The sequence below is a fragment of the Xiphophorus couchianus genome, chromosome 4 (genome assembly GCF_001444195.1).
Source record: "Xiphophorus couchianus chromosome 4, X_couchianus-1.0, whole genome shotgun sequence".
In the NCBI taxonomy this organism is placed as follows: Eukaryota; Metazoa; Chordata; class Actinopteri; order Cyprinodontiformes; family Poeciliidae; genus Xiphophorus; species Xiphophorus couchianus.
In genome coordinates this window covers 11629031-11648384 of record NC_040231.1, presented here as the reverse complement: position 1 = coordinate 11648384, position 19354 = coordinate 11629031, and the positions used below count along the sequence as shown (strand labels likewise).

Here is a 19354-nt window from a genome sequence, read left to right as displayed (position 1 = left end):
AACACACACTAATTGCTGCTACGGCCTTAAAACTGCTGGTTTCTTTAGTGGTCAATCCATGTCCTTTCATTTGGAGATCTGTCTTTTTCACCACAGCCTGTGCTTTTATATCTGAGTCTGTCTTTCATTGACTGATCTCATCTGTTTGTTCTTTTTTTTTTTCTTGCTCCATTTTCATGCATCTTGTCCATTTAAATGCTTAAATATTATTCCTAATTATGGTCTGATCCTTATGTTTTTATTTTCATTTTTTTTGTAATTGTCTTACTTTTGTATGATAAACTATTTTCCTTTTTATTTCTCTTTAATGGAACACCTGCCCACTCACACATCTCCTCACAGCTGTCCCTTCCTCACACACCTGTCCATTCACACCTGCCTGTCTGCCTACATGGCTGCTTTTTCATGAGTGCAAACCTTCATAGAGAATGCAGCGACAGTGAACCATGAGAGCACACCTGTCAGACCTCATTGCAGAGCCACTTCCCCCAGTTTGTTCATTTGTGTGTGTGTGTGTTGGAATAGAGCATCCTGCCAAGAAAACAGGCAGATGAGAAGGCAGATATAACTTTAGCAACATCTGCTGCAATGGGCCTCCTCTTGAGATGCTGGATATATTAGGTGGAGTTTGTGTATTGGGGACAGGTGCCTCATTAAGGCGAAGCTGCAAGCTAGTGTTGATTGTAATGTTCTTGGGTGTTTCAACAAATATTTCATTTCAAGAGATATAAAAAACACACACACACACACACACATCAAAATATAGCGCCTTGCAAAACAAAGCAAAAGAAAAAACAACCTTTTCACACTCAAAAGTGAGGTATTTGAGGTCCCGATTACAAAAACTTTGTACACAAATTAAAATAAACACAACTACTACTAATAAAAATTGTTTACATCATCAAAAATCATCTGCATGATAAGTGGGTTTGTAAATGCGGTCATTGACAAACACATCCCTCCTAATTACAAATAAAGTGCACACATGTGCACGCCTGCACATGCACACACACACACACACACACACACACACACACACACACACACACACACACACACACACAGCATGCAAATAAAGACCAATAATTAAAACCTTGTAATTAATTTATTGAGCTGAAAGTGCAGCTTTTCTTTTTGAGTCACATCAACGATTTTTATCAGGATGAGGTGTCTTTATGCTGCAACTATTCTATGAAGATCTGTATATCTTGAGAGTAGTAAATAATAAACAAAGATACACTTTCATGGTGCTGGCTTATTCTATTTTTTCCCATAGTCTATTTACACAAAATGCCCATACATGAGTCTTTGCATGTGCATACCTAAGCGTGTGTTAGCGTGTGTGTGTGTGTGTGCCTCTCCCTCTCTCTGCCTCACCAGCCTGTCTGCGCCGTTCAGCCATCCAATGCCTCTTATCTGTCTGATTAATAGGCGGCCGGCTTCAGGACAAATTAATTAACAGATAACACCATCTCTCCCTTCTTCTCTTCCACCTTTCCTCCCCTCCTTCTCATGAAGCGATCGATACAGCAGTAGAAAAGAAACATCAATGGGAATTTAGTGCTGATGATGGAGAGAGAGGGGTATTGATGGAGGAAGAGAAAGTATGAGGGAGAGAGCGATGGAGGAGAGAAGAAAGTAAAAGTGGGGGGAGAGGAGGTAGGAGGAGAACTGATGGTGGAGGTGGGAGGGGTGGAGACCTTTCTTTCATACCTGTGATTTCAATTGACAAAAGAAGGTTCCTTATTTGGTTCTAATTACATTTCCTTTCTGCCCATTGTTGATAAGGCATCTCATACTGAGTTAGGAGGTGTGAGTGGGTTGTAAGGTTGTTGTAATGTGTGGAGCTTTGAACTTAGTTTTAGTTGCTTAGTTGGATGTGGAGCAGCGTACATTCAAACGACTAAATATTTGCTCAGAAATGTGTAGATCTACAAGAAGTTTATGCGGCTGTTTGTTGAGAGCAGCCAATTATAGTTCTGTCTGGAAGCAGAAATCGTGGAATGTTGCTTGTTTTGTGCCTTTTCATGAGTTTTAGTATATTTTTTACCATAAGTGCATAATGGTCTGTGTGCGTGTGGTGTGTGTGTGTTTCTCTGCGCATGTGCCACACGGCATCTGACAGAAAGAGGCTACAGTGCAGTCATGCAAACTTAACCTCCTCTGCTTGCTCTTGTGCTCTCTTTCTCTTTTCTTTTCACTTTTCTCCATCAGATAGCCACATGAAAACAAACACACACAAGGAAACACACGTTGATTCCCCAGCCACCCTGCGGCCTGTTTGTCTGCCAAATGAGTCCTGACTGCACGTTTACACCGGAGACCGCACAACAGCCGGGCTCAGACACACACACACACACCTACAGGATAGCCCTCTCTCACGCTCCAGTTGCCTCGCAGATGCACACAAACACACATATCTCGGAGCCCTATATTTGTTTTTGTGTGGTTACAGGGCAAACTGGAACCAGTGAGAAGCGATTGATGCTTATGAACACATAAATGCGATTCAGTGTATGTATGAGCATGCTATGCTGGTGTGTGATAACTGTTGCATCAACAAATATATTTGTGTGTGTATCTCTGTGTGTGTAGCATAATGAAACAGGTGTTATTGTGGGGATTTGATCACTGTTATTAACATTGCACACAATTATACAACTTAATACAACTAGCAAATTTCTAGGTCAGTAGTTTGACCTTTATTTTTTTAGGAAAAGAAAACAAGAGGGTGTTGATGTTCTCCAGGTCTTTATTAATAAATGTCCTCAACTCGATGTTGAATCGATTTTGTATGTTGAAAAGAAAAGAGATTTAGCTGCAACAAAATTTGGTTGAAAAAAAGTTAGGACACAAAAAGCATCTCACCTTAAGAGATACGTTTCTTGTAGCCACATGGGTTTTCTGATATTGGCCTAAGGAAATTTTCCAAATATTTTTGAGACCTCTTGAAATTCATTTCAAAACTCAAAACTGCTGCATCCGTCTTTTTAAAGGTCTTTTTAATCTTACCGTGGTCTTCATTGTTCAGTAGCGATTAGCATATCAAACTAAAATGCATTGCATTACAAAATACTAATTAATGTTTTCATTATGTGCATTTGAAGAGAAATAGTTGTGTGAAATGTTAGCCATTTTCAATGGGAATAAAAGTTAGAATATTCTATTTTATTATTAAGCAGAAGACATATGTTTTATAGAAATATATTTACAAAGTCAAAAATGTAAACAGTTTTTTTCTTCATTTTTTATGGTTTATTCATGTTAGTAAATATTTGTCAACATTGTTAATTGGAAGCTGATATTAAAAAGACACAAACAAATACAGACTGTCAAAGGGCATCCAAATTTGTTCACCAACTCTATGATGCACATCAGTTGGACAGTTTTGTCTCAGTGGTTTAAGCATAGTTTAGTCATGGTCCTCCATGGTGGATAATACCTCTACACCATACATTTTGTGAAAATGTGTGCACATGGCCGATGTGCTGCCAGCAGAGAAGCAGGTCAAATCAGTGCTGCTGGGCTACATCTAATCAAAATGAGCCAACTTCCAACTTAATCCCACTGTGAGACTTTAGGTTAGATAAAATAGGCCAACATTGCTGCGGCAAGATAAGTGTGATATGTTTTACTGGAGTATGAATCTTCTACACATCAAAAACCTATATTTTGTCTTACATCAGAGGATAAAAATTTGTTAAGCTTATTTTTCACATTAATAGTTGAAAAGTTGGTAGTACTGGGTTTGTTTATATTCCCAACAGCGTGAGGGGCTGCCAAGATTAGCATATGTTAATATGTTGATATGTTGACACCAAATGTGATGGCTTTACAAGTTTTTTTTTAGTCTTTTTTACAGTTTTCAAAGCCCAACGTGGAACACTTCAGGTTAGGGGATGATAAACAAAGGCTTGGATACTCCTTAAAGTCTTGTAAAGAACTGCAGCCGGACAAATGCCATATACGTACAGATATAGAGACGGACAAAGGAGGTACTGATGAACAAGACAAAAAAAAAAAACCTTGTAAAGTTTTTGTAAAGCTTCTGAATGTAATCTGAGGATTGACAAGTTGCCCATCTTTTATGTTATCCTATGTTCACTTTTTAAAACACATTTCATTGACAAGCGCTGTGATTGTATGAGGTTGGTGTTATCACTGAGGGAGAGGCATGTCTGGATTTCTGTTCTGGACCTGTTGCCCATGTGACCCGATAAACGTAAGACAATGGATGCATGGAAAGACGCTTAAGGATTTTTACTTGTAAATACGTAAAATATAAATGACATAAATATCCCAGTTATTTACGTCATAATGAAGCCAGGGACCACCCGTTCGTTCTGTTAAAATAGCTGCTACTTATTTGACCATGTCTTCAGGGCAACCATTGTCAGCCTAAACAATGTGAGAGCTGTAATCCACATTTCTTTTGGAAAGTTATCTGACTTGAAGTTTTAAGAAATTAAATTGCTTCAAGCTGCATCCCAGAAATGTAAAACAACGTTGTGAAACTGCTTATGCAGTAAGCAAAATCAGGGCACAAGGGAGTGTGTCTTCGTGCATAATTACCTTACGCTCATTAATGATAAAGTAAAAAGATGACGATGTCTCACTTCTCTACAAAAGTGTCAAAAAAAATTAACACTTTGTCCACATGAAACTCAAACAATTTTTTTTTTTTTCTAAAAGGAGTCCCTCTCTGAATATCTGAAAGTCATTAAACATTATTGCTAAAGACGCTGGATGTTCACAGCATGCTATATCCATGGGAAGTTGAATGGAAAGATGAGAATTTTATAATAAAAAAAAGGCAACCAAACACTCAGTGTGTCAGATCTTCTTATACTGTAGGTAGACAAGAGGAGATGAGAACAATGGAGTTTCAATGAATTTCCTTTGATTGTTTCTCATTGTTCATTTCCAACAGTGGACGAATGTTCTATGTTCAGCATGTGCACATACTGTGTCCTGCAGGGGACAGATTTAAGTCTACTGGCCCACTGAGACCGAGATTGCGTGAAGTTTCCAACAGTTACCAGCTCAACGGTGCCCTGTGTGTATCTCAGTGTGTGTTTTTGTCATGCAGGCACACTGTGTGACGGCATGAAACTCCAGTGCTCGCTCTCACTACACTGTCTGTATGTGTTTGTGTTTAAACATGCGCAAATTGTTTCCTGCTGGGCAATGCAAGTGCTCCCTTGTAGTGCTCTCTGAGTGTGTGTGCGTGTTCATGTTTGTGTGTTTGTATCTCAAACTGTTCCGTACCATACGGACAGACGACAGCCAAAATGAACATGGGCCCCCTGTGATGGCTTTGGTCAGGCTGAAACAATTCAAGAAATGTGAAGAACGCAAACTGTCTTGCACTCACACACCCAAACACACACATCCACCAGCTGACCCAATTACACAGAGATGCGCAACGAGATGGAAACAAATCTACCCAGAAAACCAGTTAATTTAAAAGAGCTTAAAGATACACCCAGATACACATTGTCTTACACACACACACACGCCTGCTGACACATTGTGGGTTCTTAGACACATTGGGTTTGGAGTTGACATGACATACACTTCTAAATCATATGTTAAGTTTCAGCATTCATGGCCAAAATCCTTGTAAAGTTCTCCTGGCTGAAACCGATTCTTAGTGTTATTTGTGGTCTGACCTGGTGAATACAACTGACAGATTGGATAACAAACACGTGCTTCAAGTTCCTTGATAGAGGCAGCTGTATTGAATCCCCCGCCAAAATAGAAAAATAAAAAAACAGAAATTTTGCTTATGTTTTAAAAGCCCACGTGACTAATATTTAACTGAGTTTGACTAAAATCAAAGCAAAGAACATCCAAAACACAGTCTGTTACACTGGAACTTGTGGGATTTCTTAGTTTGACCTTTTTATTTAGTTCAACATGTGAAAAAAACATATGAACTGCTGTGAATTATTTCAAAATTAGGTCAAATTTTCTTCCCACCAAAAATAGAAATATACCTTCATCTTCAACGAAGACGCGCAGAAACAGGTTGGCATTTATTGTTGAGTGTCTGAATAAATAAAACAGGAAGTGATTCTATTTGAAATAATTGGAAGCTGTTTGCCTAATGCTAATATTCACTGATGTTTTCCACTGTTTCATTCTTCATGTTTTTACTTTGCTTTTCCTTTCTTATGGTTAAGAATATGAAGATCAGACACAATGATAAAAGTCAGAAATAATATATTAAGTTAAGGGTCAAATGTTTTACTTTGAATGAGTTTGGTTGCTGTCAACCATTGACTGTTGGACACATTTATAACCTTTTTACACACTGTGACAAACGGCTTTCTTACAATAAAAAAAATGTCTTCTCTGAAGTACGAGCTACTTTTTCAACCCTGTCAAACAAGGAGCCTCTAACCTCACATACAATCACATTCATCTTTATGATTATTTCATGACAACTAAATTTAAGTATACTGATGACAGGCCTTTGTGTATAAAGTGTTTGTAACTTTTGCTGAAGACTATTTCATAATCTTTTTGTGTTGATATTAAATAGTAAACCACAGGAAAATTAATAAATTACTTTATTTGGTTATAGCACTGATTTGAAAACTGTATTTTCTTTTCAATTTAGTCGCATTTACTAAAGATACATTACAAACACAATTATACACCTGGATCCTCATCCTCTCAAACATTCTTGGTTAAAATATCTTTCTTCCCCCTTCCCCCCTTGAGCTCTCTTTTCTTCACCAACCCCCCTTTCCTCCATGCGGCCTGGGGGAGAGCAGAGCAGTCATAGGGCTGCGGTAGCCTCTAATCAGTGTGAACAGCCAGCTAATTACCAAACCCTCAGCCCTGCCTGACTGTTAATTGCATACATTAGACACCATCAGCAGCACTGCAAGATTAACACTTAAAATCTTCCCATTGCTGTAGTGAAGATGAGTGCTCTGTAAGTGTGTAGGCGTGTGTGTGTGTGTGTGTAAAAGACAGAGACGTAGAAGAGAGGAGGCATAGTGTGTGTGTGTGTTTGGTGTGTGTGCTGTCTCTGTGGTTGCGGGTGCTAATATTTAACACTTAATTAGACCCAAAATGATATTGTCTCAACACGAAGGCGTTGTCTAGTGCGCTAGCTGTTGCCGTTGTGGGGTTGCTTGGGTGGGGGCAGCTGGTCGTTGAGGTCGTCCAGGGCAACCCCAAGTCTCCGTGGAGACGACAGATGGAGTGACATTAAGAGCATCGCAGTGGAGCCATTTCAAATAATAAAATATCAATATTTACATTTTAATTACCTACTTCTAGCTCCACCAGGGCAGAGTCGAGGAGTGTGTGGGGGTGTGTAGTTAAGTGTATGAGCACTGCAAGCTCCACTGAGGCCAAGTCTTTTTGACTCCATATAGAGACCAGAGACCTGCTCCAGGGATAACCTTCAGTTCTACTTAATGATTTTTACTGAAATAAATATATTGCTGCAGTTCACACCTTATTTTTCAGCCCTTCACTACTAATACTATTTTCACTTTTTCCTTTACTTCTATCATCCGTCCTTTTCCTCATCCTCCACCTTTGCATCCTGCCATTCCCTCCGTCAATATATTGCTGATGCAGACTGGATTGACCACTCGGGGTGTGTTGGGGTGTGTGTGTGTGTGCACAAATCTGTCTGGGGAATTAACTGCGTATACACACAGCCGAGCAGCTTACAAAGTAACTCTTTCTGTCTGTCCCTTTTTCACAAACATATACAACACATGTAATGCTGCTGGTCATTACTAATGATTACAAACTTAAAATGCAACAAGAGTCAATGCTGATAGGACACCAACCAAGTATATCATTATGACAGATAGCCTATTATGGTGTTGGTCCACCTTTTCCTGCAAAAACAGCACTGAGTCATCAAGGCATAAGCTCCAGTACACTTCTGAAGGTGTGCAGTGGGATCTGGCACAAACATGATAGCAGCAGATCCTTTAAGTCCTATAAGTTGCAAAGTTAGGCCTTCATAGATTGGACCTGTTTGTCCAGAACATCATTGACTGAATTGAGGTCTTGGGAACTGGAGCCCAAGTCACGGTTCCCAGGGATGGACTGGGCACCGTGACTGTTCTGCTGCTTTACAACCCCATGCACAAACTGTGACATTCTGATATGCTCCTATCAGAACCAGCAATAAATTATTCAGCAAATTGGGGTATTGTAGTTTATAAGTCTGTTTTGAACTACGTATATGAACTAACTTTTTCTCCCTTTATGCATCATCAGATGAGCCCACTTCTGTTTTTCTGATCACTACCCTGTTATCAAAATACTCCTCAAGAGTTTCAATTTTGGGGATGCTGACCTCATTGTCCAGCAATCAGAATGTGGTCTTTGTCAAATTGCTCAAATTTTTACGTAAACTTGGGAGGACAAAATATTCTCTTGCAGCCTAATTCAACCCACCCAATAACAAGTCATGGTGACGAATTTATATTTTGCACCTCACCTGCCAGTGGTCATAATGGTTTGCCTAGTAGGTATAATTGGGAGATCTCATTACAGATTATCCATATGCGTCGATTTAAGAATCCAGGGCATCTGGCCTTTTATAGTAGATCTAACGTTGCTTTTTGGTTACAAATGTATTAAAAAAGTATTTAAAAATAACGTCACAGGATGTACTCCCCGGCATAATTGGTGTATCAGCAAAATCTTACTGATTGTGGCTTTAAAACAAACCCAGTGGTCCTTATCTAGGCCTGGTGTCTCTATATGAGATTATGAGGCTGTGTTGATTCTATCTGTCTAATCCCCCGTAGCTTCCATAAAGGGAGCACCACTGAAACTCCACAGGGATTAATTTACCATTCACAGATTAGAGATATGTTTGCCAAAATCACCATTGAGAACCCAGTCAGCTAGAGGATAGGCTTCAACCACTGATGCGATGCAGAAAAGAGGAAGGGAAGGGAGTGAAAGACATAAACAGAGGGACACAGCGGCAGAGATAAAAACGAATCCACACAGAGCCTCCTTTCCTGAAGCACCATGTCTTAATGTCGTTGCTTGAAGACAAGAACATTAGACCTCATTCCAGCTCCTCATCTGGGCCTGAAAAAGCCTGGGCTGAAAATCTTAATTAATTGTCCAATAGTGCTGTGGGGTCATTATGCATTGCAATAAAGAAGCGTGTAATTATGAGATTTAACAGCCATTACCAAGGCTAGGAACTCATATGTCATCATCAGCAACCAAGCCAATGGCTTGGTTCGGCTGTGTGTGTGGCTTGATAGACAACTCACACACAATGCACATACATACTCCAATGTGGAAATATAGTGGTCAGACAACAAGGAGAAAACTACCTTTTATATTAGAGGACAAGTAGTTATGTGCTAATGTACAAGGATACATGAAGACTAACAGTATTAAAAAAACCAAAACATATAAACTGGAAAAATGACACACAAACGCACACACACACACCTGCACACACTCATAGGCACTTAACAGAAGCCCATCAGTCTGACCCAGACAATAAGGCAGCCAGCTGTGATGGCAGCCTGCAGATGAAACATCCCATCAAGATTAAGCAGACACAAAAATACACATATTATTACTACTGTGGGCATGTACATGTGTGTGTTTGTATTTACTTTGGGTGCCCTGTAAGCCAAAGGGAGGAGAAGCCACAGCCATTTCTTACACAGCAGGTGAAAAGTGGCAAACTCTTGCAGGAATTACATGATGTGAGTAAAGGCAGGCAGTCAGGTACATCTGTATTTAGTCCAGTTTCTAAAAAGACAACTATCTATGAAAGAATGTGCAGTCCTACACTGCTGTTAGCTTGCAGATGGTTTCATTTGCTTGTCTACGAAATGTTTGCACTTGTTACATTGTTTTCAGCTGGTGACTCATACATCAAACCTATTTACCCATCTGCTAATGTCCTAATGGAAACCCTCTTGTATGTTATTTAAAAAGGGTGAAGAGGGGGTGGGGGGAGAAAAAGTAGGAAAAAGGAAAAGCAGAATAGAAAAGATCAGCGAGAAGAAAAAGCTACAGGAGAGTAAAATGAAGTGGACTATGGAGGAACAAAGAGTGAAAAAGGAATAAATAGAAGGATAGAGTAGTGAGGCAGAGGAAGAATAACCATTTCATGCCTGTCTGTGAACTTTGCATGAACCGAGATAAAATAATGTGAAGCCATGACAAGCCTGTCCCTCCTTCCGCTAGATTTGCAGTATGCATACCTTAGGTGTGTGATATGCGTGTGTGTGTTGAGGTGGATGAATCTCTGGGTGAGCTTTTGGTGTGTATCTGTGTGTGCACTCCAACAGATAGACCAGGATGATGATGATTTGAAATGGAGTTTGGCCTGTGCGTAATTATGATCATCTATCTTTATGCCCCGCCAGCATATCATCATATCACATCATTTCTCTCTTTTTCCGTCTAGGACACCTGCACAACTACACAAACACACAAACAAAAACTCACAAACACAGAAGCAAATTGAAAGTAGTAAAAACTGACTGTTTGCTCATAATGACTTAGATGATGATGGGCTCAGATGGTCTGTTGATTTATTTGTTACTGCTTGTCTGGTTTGACATATAAAACTGTGTGAGTCTGTGTATGTAAGTACAGTGACGTCTTTGGATGTGTGTGTTTTTAAAGTGCTTCTTAACAGAAACATGTATAACATTATTAGAAATTTGTGTGGAAAGGAGGCAGAGAATAGCTGACATAGATAGGTCAGGATTGTCAGATTGCGGAGAGTCTTTCATAGACTGAAAAACAAATGTAATTACTTGAAAAAGAAACATTAGATTACAAAACAATGCAGAGGAACAATTTTGCAAATACTTTTTTCTCTTGATAAGAAAAAAATTTTCATGGGTTGCTTTATTTATTTGTTTTTTTTTTTTTTTACAAATAAAAATGTAAAAAAAAATAAAAATGTGTTTGTATTCATTCCCTCTGAGTTGGTACTTTGTGGAACCATCATTCAAAGCATTTACAGTCACAAGTCTGGGGTATATCTGTATCAGCTTTAAATATTTAGAGACAGATATTTTTGCTAAATTAACTTTGCAAATTAGCACGAGTTCTGTCTGACTTAATGCCAAAAACTAATTGTCCACCACCATATTTCAAAGAGTGTAGAGTTTGTTTTGGATGATAGGAAGTCTTAGTTTTCTGCCACACATAGTGTTTTCCTTATATGCAGGCGAAAACTTTTTTTTTTTATCTTATCTGACCAGAAGTTCTTCTTCCACATGCTTATTTACAACTTTATCCCTGACCCGTCTGCTATGTTCCTTGGTTTTCATGAAGTGATTTGTTCACAGATGTTCTTGAACACACCTCTGGAGCATTCAGAAAACAGCTGTGCTTATACTCAGCTAAAATGATCATCGTCATTTCATTTACTAAAGACACAAAAAAGTTCATATACGAAATAAATAAAAATATTGAAATACAAGTAAATAACACAAAAATAGAAATCACAAAGGTCACAAATTTACATTTGTGACATAAATGGCTTTTGGAAGCGATTAGTCCAAAGGAAGTTCATTGAAGTAAAGTTGAGTAAAGGGGGCTGAATACAAGTGCATGCCACACTTTTCAGATTTTTGTTTGTAAAGACAGTTTAAAAATAGTTGAATTCTTTTAGGCAAAGGTTACGAATACGAATAAGTTTGCCAATTTTTTCCGCTACTTGAAGTAAGGCGTATTAAGACAGTCAAGAATCTTGAATTTATCTTGATACGAAAGACACAGAAACATGCAAAAGATATGTTCATATGTTATATATGATATGCATTTGTCAAAAAGTAAGAGAGGGTGTTCCTTGGTCTTGCTGGAAGACAAAAAAAGCAAGGCACAGTCAAGAAAGCGCCTTCATTTTCTCATAATGGTGATGCTTCTGCCTTAATCTAATAAAAGTAGTCCAATTTAATCCAAACATTAGAATCAAATATCAAATATTCTTTCCCTAATTTGATTCCATCAATATTTGTTTTCATCTGCAAACAAGGATGTGTTTGTTTGTACTGCAAGAGGAATTCATGATGGTGCAAAGGAAAATAAGATATCTCTTTTGCATGGATGTGAACAATAAAACAGACAAACACTCTCTCACACAAGCAAACAGACACATATTAAACCTTGGGGATGAGCAGAAATGGAAATCAAACACAGTGAACAGCGCTGAAGGAAAATCAACAGAGACTTGAAGCACAAGCTTGCAGATAGCCATCGAAATCTACCAAGGCCCATTAACTAAATCAGATTGGGATTCCAAATGCAAATCAGATTCCAATAAAGTCAGATTAAGTTAGACATCATTACAGTATGGGAATGGCAGTCGATTATACCACATCAAAGAAAAAGAACCCAACTCAAGCCACGATGCTTTTATCTTCTAAATCTAAAATGTTTATTGATATAATTCAAGTTTCTCAAGAAATATTAACTGTGTTTTCTGTGCAAATATACAATTGAAAAGAAATATTTTAATACACCTTGTGAAAAGACAAAATGGTTGATTTTCCCCCACTTTCTGACACTACATCACAATATTTTTTTCCTGTGTTACCATAGTCAGGATTACCAAAAGAAATTCCCTTTCCTCCTGACAATACTATAAGTGAATCAGGCTTGTAGGTTATTTTGCTATTTTCTATGGACTAAGATCAGAGCTTTCTGATGGAAACTCCAAAACATTGACTTTACTGTCATCTTGCTGGATTACTGTCCATTTGTTAGATCTCTGTGTAAAAGCTTCAAAACCTTAAGATGTTGCTTCAGTGTTTACACAATGTTTTTTCCTCATAATGCCATCTATTTTGTGAAGCACACCTGTCCCTCCTTCAGCAAAAGTCCCACAAAACACGATGCTACTACCACCATAATCCACGGTTGGGTTGTGTTCTCAGGCTTGTAAGTGTCCCAGTTTAAAGGGTCACTGTGGCCCAAAACTTCCAATTCTAGTGCAATCAGTCTGATGGAAGCTTAAAAAAACATTAAGCTTTTGTTCCTTGCCTTGTGGCTTTTCAGTGCATATCAAAACTGAAAGTAAAGGTAAAGGTAATTTTATTTATATAGCACATTTTCAGCAACAAGGCAAAACAAAGTCTGATTTCACTGTGGATAAAGACACCAGATATACTCATGATGTTTTTATCTACACAGAACTATCTGAAGAAAAGGGTGTGACAGGAAACCGGAAAGTGCAGGGCAAACCAGACTTTTAGAAGTTGACAGTTCTCTTTTAAATCTTGTCATGTTTTTTGTTGTTTCCATGATGTCACACAAGGCTGTGTTTAAGGTGCCCCTTAAAATACATCCACATGTGTACCAGTTAATTGAAATGTTGTGAAGAAACCCATTTAGCAAACATGAATTATTTTCATATTCCTAACTGACTTAACATTCCTTGTATAATGTTTCACTTTATACAACTACAGATGGCGAAAAAATGGTTATGTGTCGTTTTATACAATGTATGTAACTATGTAGCTTTAACTCAATGTGTACATTTGAACTTTTTCAGGATTTTGTCAGTTTTCTTTTGGGTTAAGAAGGCGCCTAAATGCTGTCACTGTCAAAGTGAACCAGCATTTGTAGACAGAATGAGGGCAAATGCGTGGGTGGGTGTGTGAGAGTTTCTATTGACATATTTGACCTGTGTGTTTTCATGACATTTTATTAAACTACCTAAAAGCTTTGAGAGGGGGCACATTAAAAGATGAACTGGAAAAGGTATAGCAACGAAGAAAGAAATGGAGGCAATTAAGACTTGAAGAAAGAAATAATTGTTCAGTTTAAGACGTTTTGTTCCAATTTAGTTGCCAAATGGAATAGGAAAGTGAGAGTGCTGTATTTCCTGTTTCTGGTGATTTCATTAATTTTTTTACTGATGCTTTGCTGAGTTTAAAAGAAGCCTGGGGGGATCATAGAAAGTACCTTCTGCAGCTTGTTGTGATGTGTTCCAGTGTTAATTATGTCAGCTGGAGTATCAAAGTCTTGAACATGTGCAACAGTTTGTATGTGTGTCGCTTGGCTACAGTGTCTATATCTGAATTGGTAAAAAGAGCAGTAATTCTCATTCAAAATTGGGGTTACTGAATTTAATTCACACACCCACCCTTACCCTAACCCTTTAGAAATGTTTAGCTGGGTTGCATTTACTTGACAAACTAATTCTCTATTTGACAACCATTTCTAAACTGTTTGAATGTAAGAAAACACACATAAAAAAATAAGACAAAAATGAAAGACTCTGGGTGTGAAGTTTTCCTTTTGGGGCCGAGAAATATTTCTTTTAGTGTTCTGATTGATAAGAGATAAGATTCAAGAGCCTTTTTTCTGCAACAAAATAAATAAAAAACTCATTTGAGCAAAGAAATAATAGGCTAGTTGACAGGGACTATGTGAATAGAGTGTGGGAGGAGACAGAGGTTGAGAGTCGAGGTTGACTCAATAATGAAAAGGTTGAAGATACCATGGAGTTAGAGCAAATGGGAGGTTATTTCAGGCCATAAAGAAAAATAAGATAGAGACAGAGAAAGCGAAATAAAGAAAAAGGTCACATGTGAGTTGGAAGATCATTGTTTTTTGATTTATAGTAGTTCCTGTCTGTTTGGGAGGATTTTAAGAGCGCTTTAGTGTAATTGATGTACTAGATCACTTCAGTTATTGCTTATACAAGAAACTACATTTTATTTATTCGGCACATTTCATAAATAAAAATCACAAAGTGCTTCAAAAAGAGAGCAGGAAATTAAAGGGTGTCAACAAATTATGTTACCTACACAATTAAATACATAATTATTAAAAAGTTACTTTTCTGAATTCAACTACTGTCTCTTCGGTTACTTTTTATATGGTAATGCATGATGTGTGCAGACATAACATAGTTGATTTCCTCCCCCTCTCGTCATTCCATCACCACCTCCACCACTCCAATCGGTAGCCCACATCTCCACAGAGACTGATGAAATGGCTGGACCAATGGTGACACCCCTCCACCTACCACTGCCCATTTTTTACAACTCAATCATGCCACGTTACAGCCGACACATAGACCGCTTATCCTGAGTGTCAAAATTGAAAGGGGAACAGCGAGGGAGAAAGACTGTAAGAAAAGACAGAGCAAGTAAAAGGAGATAGGGAGGCAAAAGAATAGGGGGAGACCCAAGAGCAATTTCTTCTTGAATAAAAAAGAAAATGGGAGGGGGTTGTAAAAAACACACTAATGGCAAGGCCCCTGGTTCCGGTAAAAAAAAAAAAAAGGGCTCTGTTATAGGTTCCGGCTCTCAGTCGTTGATTCATTCATTTGTTCATTCCTTGGTCTTTCGTCAAGTCAAGTGCTCGCCCTGTCTGTCTTTCTCTTTTGTGTCCACAAGTCTAGATAAGAGCTGCTAGTATGACTGCCTGGTAGCCATTTAGTTATTATGGAAGCGGAGAGAAAGAGTGAGTAAAAGAAGAGAAAAGAGGATGAAAAGACTAATTCTACTGACAGATAAATGGCTCATTCTGAATGGCCTTTCCTTTCTTTAATTCACTCTCTTATTCTCCTCTGTTTAAATATTTGCTGTTCTCCTCCTCTTCCCACCTGACTGCACTCCGGTCTTCACACACACACACGAATGCACGCTTCACCATGACATGCAGCCTAATATGCATCTGGAGTTGCCTCTTTGAGAGCTATTAAAATGAGATCTTCTCGTCACTAATCCATATTATTGGACGGTAAGGCCTTTCATGCCCTTTGAATAATAACTTCTGATATTTCCACATAAGCACAATTCCCAGAGTGTGACGGCTTACTCTTCATGCTCCATGCACAGGCTATGAACAGGTGAGTGTGTGTGTATGGACTTCTCTCAGTTTGAATTAGCAAAAGGCTCACCTGTGCTTATGTATTTGTGTTAAAAGTACAGGCGTATGATTCCTTTTGGGACACGAGGAGACACACTGCTGCTGAAACCCCATTTTCCTTTCCTAATGACATATCAGATGTTTGCATAAGGCCATGTCAGTTTGAAAATGAACACAGAAACTTATATCTTAGAATAAAATAACCAATCAGAGGGATATGTGTATTTGTATAATGTCAAAAGTCTCTTAGATGAGACGATTCTGTGTGTCAAACATGACCAGCAACACACACACAGACACACAAGAGCTCTGGTCTTGTTATCCGGGGGCCTGTCTTGCAGGCAGCCTCTCTAACGCTGAGTGATGTTTAAATTAGTTTACAATTTAGGCTCCTCGCTATCCGCAGACGGCTCTTAACTCAGTGTGTGTTTGTGATGTGTTTTTTTTGCCTGTGTGTTTGTGCGTGTGAGAGCGTAACAAATTGTTGACAGTACGGCAGACATCTAATGACTTCAAATTAGCTGCCTGGCGCTCGCCTTGACACGTTGTTACCACTGTTAGGAGCCTTTGTGTGCACGTAGCGCGAATGTGCATGTGTGTATGTGCAGCGCTGCGCAGCCATATCATGAAACATAAATTGGCTTCGCCTCCCCTCTCTCTGCCGCTGTCTTTTTTTGCCTTTGTCTCTCAGTCTCTCTCCATCAATTTGATTAAAAAAATTACTGTACCATGGCGAGCAAAGGCTTGTGTACGTGCACACACTCGAAACACAGTCGTCTCTAGCACGCACGCGCGCCCGACAAGATGTGAAACAAGATGGCTGCTAACAGGTTAACAGAAAAGGTCTATCCTTTTCTGTTCTTGTTCTGGGTGCGTGCGGGCGTGAGTGTGTGTGCATGTCAGGAACTGATAAAGAATGTTGAGGAGGTGTATTTCTTTCTGACAATCCTCTACACTGTGAGTGAACAGTAGATCATGCTCTGTGAGGACATCACTGTTCAGTGCTGTAAACAGTGAGGATTTCATAAGATGCTCATATCACTCACACACACACGCACGCACACACTTGGAAGATGAAGAGTTCTATCTTTCTCTCGGAGCAGTGGATTGCCTTCCTCGTTCATCTAATCACACCATCTTCTCTCCTCCTCCAAGCAATCGTTGCGCTTCACTCCCTTTTTACAGAAAGATGCTCGAACACACACACACACACACGCACAGATACAACGCTCATCAGATAACCTGTGTAACTTGGCCTGCTTACTTTTAAGAACAGTAAAGAAAAGAAAAGGTGCAAACCAAGTATATTAGATAACACATGGATAAGTATGTGTTATGAGTATACAGAATCTCCCAAAGGTATTGAACTTTTATCCTGTTTTGTCACCTTCTAACTAATAAAATACCAAATTTGATTTATTTTATTTAAGGCTAAGTAACAGATCAAAACAAAGTATAGCATAACCGGAAATCTATGTAAAAGGGCTATATCATTTTACAGCTAAAAAATATGAAGTGTGGTGGGCATTTCAATTCCGCCATCCTGAGCCAATATATTGTAGAACTAAGATTTTGCTGCAATTAAACTGCTCTACACATACAGAGACTATCATTTTTTGCCAATTTTTTCCCAAAATATATGGTACTGGATTTAATCTAGGTCTGAACTTGAAGCCATTCTGATGTGTGAATATGCTTGAATCCATATAGCCAGCGATGCATTGTACATTGCATCGCTGGCTATATGGATGTATGAACCTCCACTCTGGTCCCAAGTCTCTTGCAACTTTTCTGTTGCACATCTTTTATTTCTGTCTTCCAATTAACTTTAAGTAGCATTCCTATCCTTGCTGAAATAAAGCATCCCCACAGCATGATGCCGCCACCAACTTATTACACCATTAAGTTACATTTTTGTAATGCTTTTTGTTCACTAACAAACCTAGAGTAGTTATACCGTGATTACGGTGAACTCTATTTACTATATAGGATTAAAGGCAATTGAGTAACAGAACAACAGGGGCTGAATATAAATGTCATATTTTTCACATTTTTATTTGTAAAAAAAAAAGTGAAAATTAAATATCTGATTTTTCATTTCCCTATTGCGACTTATTTGTGTTAATCTTGCACACAATTCCACCAAAACATGTTTAGATGTTTGTGATTATAATCTGCAATGATGTGAGACGTTTTATAAGGCACTAAACCTGAAAGCAAGTCATAAACTCAGCAGGATGGAAGTAAAGAGTAAAAAAAGAAACCAGAGGAGGACAGGAAATTGTGAGAAACATCGGAAAAGAGATAAGTATGGGAAATATGGTATATTATCCTAAAAAGAGAAAAACCCATTCTTAGTGTTATTCTTAGTTTATGGATCAATATGTATGTCTGCTTATTGTCCATATGGCAGCTCGGAGATCAATACACTTACTAGGGGCAATGTGTATTCCTATCTCTCCCACTCAATTCATCTCGATTTTTCCTTTTCACTGTTATTTTCGCATTATTGATATCATATACGTATCATTCATGAACCCTGTTATCCAACGCCACCAGCTTTATTGGTATAGATTTACGCAGCATGACTAAATAATATTTATGTCTCTAATCTGGTATTTTCCCCTGTGCTTTACAGCCCTGCTATGCTGTTCTACTGTAGCAAAGCGGGGCAGTATTTTCCTTTTCTTTTCCTTTATTCTGTAATTATTTTTATCTGACAAAAGGTCAAAACCTTCTGCTAATCTGTTAATCTGATATGCTGCTCTTCTATGCAGGATTGCTTACAAACGGCCAAACCAGTTTGGGCACTTTGCTGCTTTTTTGTTACTTCCTTCCTCTTTTTTCCCCAAGATCATATTTTTTGTTCTGCCATTATGGTAATTCCTTTCATCTTGTATTGCAGATCAAGAGAGATTAAGGGAGAAAAGGGGTTATAGGTTGGCTTAAAAGGATTAGATTGAGTTCTTCTTTCCTCTGTAGGTAGAAATAGATGAGATACACTGTAAAATATCTATCTATCTATTTATCTGAAATATAACATTTAAGTCTTTCAATCTTAGTCTTTGTCATTGCTAATCATCCATCCATCTGTTCTACATACCATTTGGTTTCAAGATAGACCCTTCCCCCAAATCGAACAACGTATTTGCATTTCTTTATCTGTGGGTGTGGCTGTGACAAAAAAGTGAATTGATTCAAATTGGGAATTAAATCGGAATCCCTACCTGGGATGTGTTTGGCCCAACCAATGTTGACCACCAGTTCTCTGTCCGCCAGGTCACACAGCGTGGTGAGGGCCTTGATGTCGCTGTCCGGTACGGTTGGGTCAGGCATGGCGTAAATCTTTTCTGGCTCGGCCACCAGGAGGTGAGAGACGATTTTGTTATCTGCAAGGCAGCCAAAGGCAACTGACATGACCACCAGACAAGGAGACAGACACAGAGACAGAGAGATAGTGAAATTTTTGTCTGAGAAGGGTAAAAGC

The 19354-nt window shown here is 38.6% G+C and overlaps 1 protein-coding gene across 7 annotated transcripts in view; it reads right to left on the bottom strand.

Moving 5' to 3' along the window:
• Positions 1-19354, bottom strand: part of esrrga (estrogen-related receptor gamma a) — a 99447-nt gene that overhangs the window by 10994 nt on the left and 69099 nt on the right. For 5 of the 7 annotated variants that reach the window (XM_028015803.1, XM_028015800.1, XM_028015805.1 and 2 more), the window contains exon 6: positions 19095-19277. In XM_028015803.1, coding sequence (XP_027871604.1) covers positions 19095-19277 — 183 coding nt within the window. The remainder of the gene's footprint in view (positions 1-19094; positions 19278-19354) is intronic. The other 2 variants (XM_028015802.1, XM_028015804.1) reach the window with 1 other exon arrangement.